The following is a 10,931-nucleotide window of genomic DNA, read 5'->3' as shown; positions in this document are numbered from 1 at the left end:
GTATTAAAGGAGAGTTACTTTAGGATTGGGGAAGGTATCATTTTACAGAAATTCAGTCACAGAGACAGAGCTTTAAAAGACCTTAAAGATCATTTCACCCAACCCACCTCACTTTACAGAGGAGGAAAATTAGGCTCAGAGAGAGAAGTGACTTGCATAAGATCACAGGTAGTATCAGAGCTTGTTGTCATGCTCGAGTTGAAGTAAGATTACTGAATTAATTTCAAATTCTAGAATCATGCATTTCTAGACTATGGTCCCTTTGCCCTATAAAGGCTTTCTCAAACTTCAGCCAGTTTGTCCTTGGAGACACTAGAGGAAGTTGATATTCCATAGGCCTAAGGAACCCTAATTGACAAGTTTTGAGTGGCATGGGGTAGGCTCATTCAAAGGTCCCTATACACAATGGGTAAGACTACTCAGATCAATTAAAGACTGGACTGGGCCCATTAGCTTTTATATAGCCTGTAAAGATTTAGCTGGTCTACTAAAAACCCTTACAGGAAAGAACCCAAGAGGAAGATGAATCTGGTTTCTGGCCTGATTGGGTTTCTGCCCCCTGCCCATAGGGCTCACTCCACAGCTGGTCAGGGAGTTGTGTGAATCCCTATGTAGCTGAGAACACAGGGCCCTAGAAGCCAAGACCACTGGGCTAGGGCTTGTTTGCTAAAACTTACCCAAAGCCCTGCGGACTCCCCAATCTCCCTGACCTGAAACTAGTGGGCATGTAAGAGTAAAAAGGGACGTCGTCTGTGGGCAGTGAGAACGTCTCACTGGTTATGAAGTGGCATAGGAAAAGGCAGCAACCATGATTGGGCCTGGACGTGGGCTCCCAGGAAGGGGGCCTGGGAAGTCCCTTCCTCCTTCCAGAACCCTCACATAGTCTTGGGGCTATTCTGTATTTTCTTGTACACATGAAACAGCGTTAGCGACAGGACAGGGAGCGTGTGGGACTATTCACAAGGGACATGGAGTGAGTGCGAGGCTTTAAGGAAATTGGGGAAGAAGGGGGTATGTGTGTGAGGAAAGCCATGGAGGACCACATTCTTCCTATGTCAGTGGCAGCTCTGACCCTCCTGCTGCCCCATAAAACATGATGGCATCTTGTTCCTGGGGCTGGGGCTAAGGTCAGGTAAGGAAGAGAGGGGCCTGAACCCCCCACAGCTCAACAGCCCTCTTCTCTACTGCCTGCTAAGTAGGGTTTGACTCTCGGCTGGTGCTCTGCTCCCGGCCAGAGTCACGGTCCTTGGCCTCAGAGGAAGAGGAAGCACTCCCTGAACTGGAGCTGTGACTTCGGCCAGACTGTCGGTAGGCCGTGGTCAGCTCCTGCAGCCTTGCCGGCGTTGGCTCCCACTTGGCAAAGCCAGGATCGTTCTGCAGGAACAGCACGGCTGTGTTGTGCACAGCCTTATAGTAGAGCTCTTCCCTGTAAGGCAAGTGAACTGTTAGTGAAGCCGTCCCAGAGCTTCCCATCCAGCTCCTCCCCCTGCCCCATCCCCACAGAATGCACCCACTTCTTGCAGATGTGCTGGGAGCCACTTCGATACTCGTGGTCAAAGGCAGGCAGCACCAGCTGGTGACGTTTAAAACGGCTGCGCTCCATTCGGGTCAGTGCTGGTGTGGGGGGGTCCCGCCACTCCGGGATGAAGACAATGAAGGACAGGGGCTCCGGGGAGCTTTCCAACAGCTTCTACAAAGTGCCAGCAGGGGAGGTGATGCTGAGACTCAAGCGGGGGTCACAACATGCCTCCCCCAGCCCCTTGGTGAGGGTCACGAACCTCAAAGTGAGACACCATAGCGTCCATCAGCTCCTCACAAAACGGAGGGTTTGCCTCAAAGGAGCCACTCAGTGGGGAGAAGTCCAGGCAGGGCCTGAGGGCAGGGGAGGGAGGCCGTCAGTCAGTCAACCTACCAAGAGTGGAGGGTGCCCTAGGTATATGTCTAGTGTGCCAAGTTGGAAAATTAAAGGCAGAGAAGGCCACCTCAAATAAGCCTCCAAAAAGCTTCCCAAACTACCTGTGCTGGTATGATCTTTGTCTAACACTTAGATCTAATTGCTTCAATTCTTAGGGGAAGTCACTCAGCACTAATTTACTCCCTAATTATCATCTCTCCAACAAAACTGAGAATTATGAGGAACAGTTAGCTGATGGGCGGCAGATATATAACACATTAGTATGCCCAATCCATAAAGCAGGTTTGATAAAATCTCTCTTCAGCAACAACCTGACCAAAGAAATGACTTCCTCTGGGGAGAGCTAGAGGACTCAGTACCAACAGCTAGGAACCAGCCCCTCTGATTTCAGAACTGTGTATAGCCTAGCCACTGCACACCAGCAGCCGGGACCTCACCCTCGGGAACCAAAGTAGCCATCGGTGTCTGGGAAGGCAGAACAGTACTGACGGAAGTAGCAGTTGAGAGGGGAGGCAAAACATTCAAAGCTGACGCCAAAGAGTCGGTGCAGAGCTTCAAAGACATGTACTGGGAGCGAGCCCTGGAGGCCTGTCCCCTCGTACAGTCCCACCCCAAACATCATCTGCAGGAATAGCCAAGAGAGCCATCATCACTGGGAGGGAGGGAGAAAGGGATCACCCTCTTTCTTCCTCCCCACCCTTGGCTCTATCCCATTCTTCAAGGTTATTCATACCTCCCCCTCCAAATCCCCTATCCCACTTTCCTTCAGCTGTAAGCCTAGCATGGCTCTGCCCAGCACAGCTGTGCCCTATACTCTCTCTACCTGATACCGTCGAAGAAGACACCAGACCCGGGGCAGGAATCTCTCAAAAGCCGAATCATCGATACAACTGTAGCGATAGAGGAGCCACTGTCAGAAGACAGAGAGTTGGACATTAGTAAAGAGCTCTTTGGGGGGGCTCCTTGTTCAGGGGAAGAAGATCTTCCATGGCAACAGTTCAATAGCTTCATTAAGCACCTTGTGTGTGCTGGAGACAGACAGTCTCACACTGCCTCACATTCTGCGTTTCTGCCCATGTGAAATTTCCAGTGTGGTAAGAGGAACATGTCATAACTATAATATGTAACTTATATGGTACTTTTAAGATTTACAAAGCCCTTTCCTCAAAATGACTGTGTGGAAGATAGTAGACTGTATAAGCATTATACCCAGTTCCTTGACCGCAAGTCCAAAGGCTCCACTACATCCTAATGTCTCCCCCTATAACTCTGTGGTGTCTACGGGACATTTCATTCCCCAATCAAGTCCTTTGAATGGAGAGTTCTGTTGTCTTGATCTAGACAGACTTCCTTTATCCTACATATATGTTCTTATATCCCACCACTACATTTCGATGCTTGTGCTCTCACCAGTTTGCTGAAGAAGTTACGACTGACTTTGACCATCTCCCCCTTGTAGCGCACGCAGGCCACGTTGTTCTCCATGTGCATCTCCACACTGGGTAGGGGAGGTGAGGGCACGGCCAGCCGTACCGGGTAGCAGTAGACGAGTCGCTGCTCCACTTCTGCTGCCTCTGCCTCCTCTGAGGGAAGTTGGTGAGGTGAGGGCCCTGGCCTGGGGTGGCCCCACCCTGCTCCACTCTAGCCCATTGTCAACTCAGGTCAGGGAGCACCTTGAGGGGACTTATTGAGGAAGACTGGCAGGGGGCTGGCAGAGCTATACCTAGGGGTTTATAGACCTAGGTCATAATTATATTATGATTATTATAATAGTAATAATAACAACTCCTTTTTATACAGCACTTTCAGGCCTACCAAGACTTTTCCTCACAGTATTTAATCCAAAATTATTACAGTGTCCTCATTTTGCCAAAAAGGAAACTGAAGCTCTGAGAATCTGTGACTTCACCAAAGTCATCGAGTGAGTAAATGCCAGAGCCCCGATCTGAACCGAGGACTCTTGATTACACCAACTCATATACTGTGTGCTGCAGAGCCCCCGCCCCCAGCCCAGACTCCATGCAGATACAGGTGAAATTCAGTTAGAATAAACACCAAAGGTAAAGAAGAGGAAATCACCAAAGATTAGTTTGAATGGGGAGCCAGTCCCAGGATTTGCTTTGGTGAGAGGGGTGTTTATAAGCTATTTGTCCATAAAACAATGAATGAAGCTTAATTTAGCCAATGACTCCTAGGCATCTGTCTTATTACAGTTGTTCCTTGTATATGCACCTGGCTCTCTCAGTTCTGCTCGTGTCAGCTCCTTAGCTCCTGTGGACTGCCTCCTGGAGATAACCACCCCATGCGATGTTCCCTGGAATGCCTCATGTGGAGATGAAGAAAGATGGCAGCGATGCTTCAATGCTGGGGTCCCCATCAACTAGCAGGAGGAGTTAACATGTGCTGCCCCCTTGCCGAGCCCCTGTCTGTTTTCACCTGGCTCAACTCCAGGTTTTTCTATGTACTTCCTATATTACCTCGGGCAAGTCACAACTTCTAGGTCTCAGTTTCCACATCCATACAAATATGGGTTGGACGAGGTGACCTCTAAGGTTCTCTCCATTTCCAAAGTCCCATAACCCTAACACAATTTCTCTCCTCTCCTCTCCTCTCCCTGCTACGGACTGAGAAGAGCTGCCAGTCCCAGAGTGGTAGATCCTCTACCCAAAAGGCAACAAGGCCCGGTTGGTGTTTCCATGATCACAATTACTCCTCCTTCCCAGAACTAATTCATACTCCCACAGGGATTCCTAGAAGCCATCCTCCACCCAAAAGCTCCCGAACCATCTTCCCTGATGGTCGCCCCCATACCCGGGATGTTGTTCTCCTTGAGGATGGCAAGATGCTTCTCCCGGATTCGTTTGACGTACTCCAGGGAAATGTGGTAGATCTTGCTACATATACCCTCCACTGAGTCTTTTGCCGCAGCTGACACATGGGGGCCACACTGCTTTCTTAAGTGCTCCAGACGGTCCTGCAGCAGACATGCCCTGTAGATGCAGCACCACCTACCCTGGGGAGCCCCCAACCCTCTCAACCCTCCTCTCCAAGGACCAGAAGACTGGCCAGCACTCACCATATAGTCATCTTTGGAAGCTGAGTGATCCTTCCGTAACCAGCTGAAAGTATCTTCCACATTCCACTTCACGACCTTCCTGCTATCTGGGGATGCACTCCTACAGAACACGAAAGGGGAAGGACAACAAATCAGTACACCTGGTCACCACAGTCAGGCCAACTGGGAGGTACTGGTTCTACTGGCCCCCTCCTTTCCCCACCCTGATACATACTCCACCTTCACTCCACCTTGAATCAGGCAATAGCTTGGGCATTTCTATAATACTTTAAGATTTAATTCTGCTAAATGGATAACATAAATATTATCTCAGTTTCATAGATAAAGAACCTGAAGCTCAGGGACAGTGACTACCTAATGTCACAGAGATGAACTCAGGAACAGATTCCAACTCGGTTCTCCTTTTAGCCCAGTGCTTGCTCAGGAGGTAAGGAAGGGACTGCCTCTCTGAGTCTGTGATAGAGTTCCACAGAGAGAAGCAGGAGCTCTGGCCTCCAAAGGTGCACCAGGATCGCTCTCTGTTCAGCCACTTGCCCCTGACCCCTCAGCCTTGGTACCTGATATCCCTGTCAGCATGTCATAACAGAAACCTACTGAGTGTAAAAGTGATGTATAGGATGGACTCTGAAGACTTCTACCACCCCACCACCCACTTCATTCCTGGAGAACTTTCTTGTAAAAGTATTTATAGCTTGATGGCCTAGAAAGACAGAATTCCTAACCTGGACTCAATAAGTCGCTTGGCAGCTTCTGCATATTTGAAGAGCAACCGCTTAGCTTCTTCCCGGAACTTGATTCGGGATAACCTGGGTCAAAAAGCCATTAGGGAACTCAGTATCAGATTACCCCAAAGGAAGTAGGCTCAACTCTAGGAGACCCACAGTCTAATTGGACCAGGTAGAGGAGTACCTGATGGGAATGTCATTCATGATTTCTCGAAACATGGAAGGAGACACAACTGGTTCACAGTTGCTTGGCAACAAAGGATCAGGCCCTTTATCCACCACCTTACGCTCAAGCATCCAGCGATTAAAGGACTCCCTTGGGGGCTCAATGCCTGAAAGAGAGGTCAATATAAACAATCCTAAGAGGAGACTGGGGAGCAAAGAGGAATACAAGACCTTAGGCATTCTGGGAAGTCCCAGAAAGGAAATCAAAGGACTGAGATTTGAAACCAGATCTTGTGCTTTCAAATCCAGTGCTTCCACGTCTACCACACTACATCTCTGGAGACAGCAACAGGGACAAAGAGGGTGGGAGTTCCCCCAACTCGAAGCACCCTGGATTTTATCTCAACTTAAAGCCGGAGGTCAGAGGGGAAAGGCCCTGTGTATGTATCTGATCCTGGTAATCGCAGTCCTCAGTTCCATCTCTGTCTTTTTCCAAAGGCTGAAGGGAGGAAAGGAAGATAAAGGCAACAAAGAAAGGCTGGAAGAAGAACTATAAGCAAAGGAGAGGCTCAGCTGCCCAGTCTTACCTTCACGCTGCTGGCACAGCTCCCGGTAATGTTGGCGAAGCTTGAGAATGAGCTGGGAGCGAAGCAGCTCTACCTCGGGGTGTGGGGGCAGAACCTCGGAAGGTCCGCGCTGCTTGATCACTGCATTTGTCTGGATGTCGAGGTCCCAATACACCCTTAGGATACAAACAATGGCCAGTAGAAAAAGAAAGGGGAAGAAGAGCATCCATTCTCCAGATTTCCAAAAGAACCACCCAACCCAGTAACCCCCCCAAAGCTTCTGAATTAATGACTGACACCCAGATGAGCCAGCCAATAACTTAGCTATTCCCTACCCTCCAATTACCACAGTAAAGCGAAAAGAGCCCGACACAACCTCCAGAGAGCACTCACTCGGTGGGCCGAAGGAGAGCTGCTTGCTGTTTGTCTTCAGGGGATGCACCCCATATCTTCATAGTTGGTGTCCCAGGAATGCTAGGAGAGCTAGGTACAGACTGGGCAGAGGGAGTCCCTGGAACTTCAACCTGAAAGGAGGAATAATAAAAATCATGATACTTTCTAAGGTCACCAACATGCTGACAATACGTGTGACCGTGAATCCCTATAGAATAATAGCGCCATTCTTCCTATCACCAATATGCCAACCAAATGTCTTGACTACATCTTGCTGATAATACTTCACAAAACTACAACACTTTACCAAAGGTCTTCATATATATTACTTGATCCTCACAACAGTGCTGTGAGGGAGAAAGAGCAAGAATTACCATCCTTCTATTACAGAAGGAATAAGTTCCACTTAAAAGTAAAGATCAGAGAATAGAGGTCTCAAAGATAAGAGAAATTTTAGAGGCAATTTAATACAATCCTTCTTTTCACAGAGAAGAAAAATTGAGACCAAAAGAGAAATGATTCCAGGTTCACAGAGTAAAAGAGCTGAAATGATATTTGAACCCAGACCTTCTAACCCCAAATTTAGAACTTTTTAAAATTACAACATGCTATGTAACTTGCCACATGGTTCAGTAAGTGCCAAAGTCAAGTTCAGATTCAGGTCCTCAGCTTCCTTTGTCTAGGCCTCTTTTCATTACATGCATGCCTTCAGGCCCATCTGACCTTATTCCACGTAGTTTTCACTAGCAGGACACACACCTTGGGCTTCTTTATGACGTTGCCACTGGGCTGCTCCTCTGAAAGCCGCCTTTTCCTGGGCTTGTTCTCCACTGGTGTTTCCACCACTCCAGCGTCTGGGGGCAGCGGAGCCGCATTCAGCCCCAAAGGGTCCGACTGGGGGTGGGGGCCAGACCAGCAGAGTTATAACTGGCAATACTGGCTCCCAGAATCCGAAGAACCTATCACACAGCCCTGCCCCATTTCCACCTCCCACCCACTGAATACCAGACAGCGAGTCCACCTCAGGTAGCACACCTGCGGTGCTGTCAGAAGTACTGTGCCAACCAGCTTGTCCAAGCCAGGTAAGAGAGGACCTCTCCCTAGGGCACCAACATCCTCTACTCTTCTCGGACAGCTGCATCGGCCCACCACAGTCCTAAACAAGGCACTTACAATGACATCATGCTGACCCAGGACTGGCATCTCCCACAGTGATTGGTTGGTGAAGCGATTGAAGTAGTAAGGGCGATTTTCTCTTCTGCTCCAACACTTCTCCCAGCCAGCCTGTACCAGCTCATCTGGAAACCAAAGCCAGAATCAGGGCAATCCAGCAATTCCTTGTAACGGGCATTTATTAAATATCAGCTACATGTTGGGAGAAATACTAAATTTGGATTAGAGTCCCAAACTGTGAATCTATAATCCAGTAGAGGAATTAGGGCAAAACCAGAAATTCGTGTCATAGGCAATAGGAAACGAGTAAATATATTAGATAAGTGAAAAAAGGACTGTGAGGTTCAAGGGGAAAATGTGTTACCCCATGAGGAGATCAGATGTTCTCTGGAGGAGGTGGCCCCTCAGTTGGGCATTAAAGGATAAATAAGTATTTAATAGGTGAAGATTAGATAGAAAGGGATTCCATGAATAGGAACGAGGTGACAGGGAAGGCCAGGGCACAGTCAAAGGACAGACTTGCCCAGTTTTGTTAAAATGTAAAATGCAACAAAGCAAGAAGTGGAAAAGTAACAGTTGGAAAAGTAAGGGAGTGCTAGATTACAGAAAGCCTTGAGTGCCAGGCAGAGAAACCTGAATTTTACTTAGCAGCCCAGTCCGGCATGAAGTTCCCCTCCCACGCTCCCAGAACCGCTTTTTTATAATTCCTTCTTTCCCCAGAATACCTGGAAGGTCTTGTACCAGTCGGATGGGCCTGGGGGAGCTAGGCTGGCTTTGATTAGAGGTGCCTGGGGAGTGACTCAACAGAGATGCTTCCTCTCTAGGACTGCCATGGTTCTCATTGGCCATCTCTCAGCAACAGCATGAGACCTACCACACAGTGATGGAGTCAACACCAGCAGGGCCCACTCCCTGTGTGCCCCCTTTCCGCTCAGCATCCAGAAAGAAAAGCTGAAATTCTCCACAATAAAACTAAACTATTTCCAGAAAACCTGACTCATTCTAGAGAGAAGAGCTCCTATACCTTGCCTTAATACCGGTCCAGAGCGCTGCTCTCATGTTCCTCATAGGGAAGCATGTCTGTGGAGACATGGCTACACTTTTTCTGCTTAATCACTTTGGGATGAAGTGACTGCATTTGTTTAATTTTTATTAAAAAGCAGGCAGGGTGTGCACAGCCGGCACCGGTGACTGCTCCTGCTTAACTCATCTGCTAGGAGACGGTGTTAACGCGAGCTCCCCCGGACTGGGAGTCGGAGGATGGCGGGCTAGGTGACTGATTCACGGGCCAATGCATGTCTCAGGTGGTGTGTCTTCTACAGTAAAATGCTGGGGGGAGGGGGTTCACTCCCAGTCAAGGGATGCAGAGCCGGGAGGGCCGAGGCCTGAGGATTAGGGGAGACAAGTTCCATTTCTCTCACCCTCTGGGGTCTGCAGCATTAGCTCGAAAAGGCACCTCCGCCACCCCCAGCTTCTCTGGAGTCACTGCAGGATCCCCCCACGGACGGCCAGAGGCAATGCTAGGTACGGTTGGGCACCGCTGGGTGCGCGGGTGGGTGGAAGGACAGGTCAGCAGTGACTCGGGCAAAGTACCAGGGGCATCGTCAGACCTACAGCTGGGGAGCCAAAGAAAAACAAGGTCGAGGGCAGGGCGAGGCTAGGGAGCGAACAATCCCAAAAGCGAGGGGAAGCCAGGGCATCGGGAGAGACGCCCGGCACCCGGGGGGAGGGGCCTCGGGTCCAGACAATGCAAGGTGGGCGGGCAGTCCCGGATAGGGGGCGCAGCCCGGGGCGGAGGGAGCGAGGGGCCTGGCTCCCGACAGGATTCCAAGTCCTCCAGGCGGCGCTCCAGAGCCAACGGAGTGCGCAAGCGCAGCAATTGCTCAGGGCAGGCAGAAGGGGAACGCAGAGGGGAGGGGCGATTACGGGCGCGCGCTTCCCCCCCACCCCTCCTCTTTCCTTTTTCTCCTACTCCCTTTTCCATCCCCCTCCCTAGCTCCCTCTCCAGCTCGGGGCGGGCGGGTACGCGCACGCCGCCCTATCTCCTGGGCTCCGCCCCCCGCCCTGCCGCGCGCTCCCGCCCCCGGGCTGAGGAGACTCGGGAGTCGCAGCCCAGCACAAAGGCGGCGAAGACGGAGAAGGCGGCGGCAGCGGCGGGAGAGGGTTCTCCCAGGCCGCTATCCTCGGGGCCCCTGGCTCCGCGGCCTCCCTTTCCCAGCTTCAGCCACCCGCCCGAGGACCTAAGATGGCGGCGGCGGTGGCGACAACGACCGGGCTGAGCGGCGGCCCCGGGCGGGAAGTGCCTGGAAGAGCCACCGTCGCCTGACCGCGGATCCCCGGACTCCAGCGCGGCTCACGGCAGGACCGCGGCCTCCAGGGGCCCTTACCTGCCCGGAGCGGACTCGGGGGGACACGACTACATACTCTCCTTAGCCGCCCGTTTGGCCGCCTCCGCCTCGCCCTCCCCAGCGCCGCCGCCGCCATCTTGTGTCCCGGCCGGGGAGGGAGGGTGCCGTTGCGCGTGCGCGGGCACCGCCTGTGAGGGGCCTCGTAGTCTTCGCGCCGCCATGTTAAGTGTGGCCGACAACTTGGGGGTGGGGTAGAGCTCACGAAGAACTCTGGGACAGTCGCCCTAAAGGCCTAGTTTCAGTTTCAGCGTCCGCTCCATCCTAGGGAAGGCTTTTGGGTTCCTGCGCCGGGAGCGGTCCTGGAGCCGTGGGACAGCTTTTTACCCTTGTGATCCTGGCCAAGTCACTTTCCATCTCTATAGGGGATGACTCTGATTGCACTCCCACTTCCCCAGGTGGCTGTGAAAGCACTGTAGGAGAGGGAGCACATAACAGCAAGGATCCTTTATGATGATAGCCAACATTGATTTAACGCTTACTGTGTGCCAGGCACGATGCAGAAGCTCTTCA

The 10,931-nt window shown here is 51.2% G+C and overlaps 1 protein-coding gene across 2 annotated transcripts; it reads right to left on the bottom strand.

The window, feature by feature from the left end:
* Positions 1-18: 18 nt before the first annotated feature.
* On the bottom strand, positions 19-10,547 carry PCIF1 (phosphorylated CTD interacting factor 1). 2 transcript variants are annotated; one of them, XM_074293565.1, is made up of 17 exons: positions 10,401-10,547; positions 9,435-9,629; positions 8,739-8,883; positions 8,014-8,138; positions 7,600-7,734; positions 6,841-6,971; positions 6,469-6,623; positions 5,901-6,048; positions 5,714-5,797; positions 4,992-5,091; positions 4,727-4,889; positions 3,326-3,498; positions 2,739-2,825; positions 2,353-2,537; positions 1,779-1,872; positions 1,515-1,690; positions 19-1,426 (listed from the first exon to the last, which is right to left on the bottom strand). In XM_074293565.1, the coding sequence occupies exons 3-17, from the start codon at positions 8,860-8,862 to the stop codon at positions 1,192-1,194; spliced, it is 2,115 nt and encodes a 704-aa protein (XP_074149666.1). In that variant the 5' UTR covers positions 8,863-8,883; positions 9,435-9,629; positions 10,401-10,547; the 3' UTR covers positions 19-1,191. The 2 variants fall into 2 exon arrangements, with proteins under 2 accessions (XP_074149666.1, XP_074149667.1); XM_074293566.1 differs by lacking the exon at positions 9,435-9,629 and having other exon boundaries at positions 10,401-10,534.
* Between the last annotated feature and the right edge of the window lie 384 nt (positions 10,548-10,931).

Source organism: Sminthopsis crassicaudata, chromosome 2 (assembly GCF_048593235.1).
Source record: "Sminthopsis crassicaudata isolate SCR6 chromosome 2, ASM4859323v1, whole genome shotgun sequence".
In the NCBI taxonomy this organism is placed as follows: Eukaryota; Metazoa; Chordata; class Mammalia; order Dasyuromorphia; family Dasyuridae; genus Sminthopsis; species Sminthopsis crassicaudata.
This window is presented reverse-complemented; position numbering and strand designations above follow the sequence as displayed.

Bases quoted from the DNA above. Each gene is read 5' to 3' on its own strand.
- PCIF1 (XM_074293565.1), bottom strand. From the start codon at position 8,862: ATGGCCAATGAGAACCATGGCAGTCCTAGAGAGGAAGCATCTCTGTTG. The intron at 1,873-2,352 runs GTGAGGTCCCGG...CCCTGCCCTCAG, and splicing joins GGCTACTTTGGTTCCCGAGG to GCCCTGCCTGGACTTCTCCC. The intron at 1,691-1,778 runs GTTCGTGACCCT...GGCACTTTGTAG, and splicing joins CTATGGTGTCTCACTTTGAG to AAGCTGTTGGAAAGCTCCCC.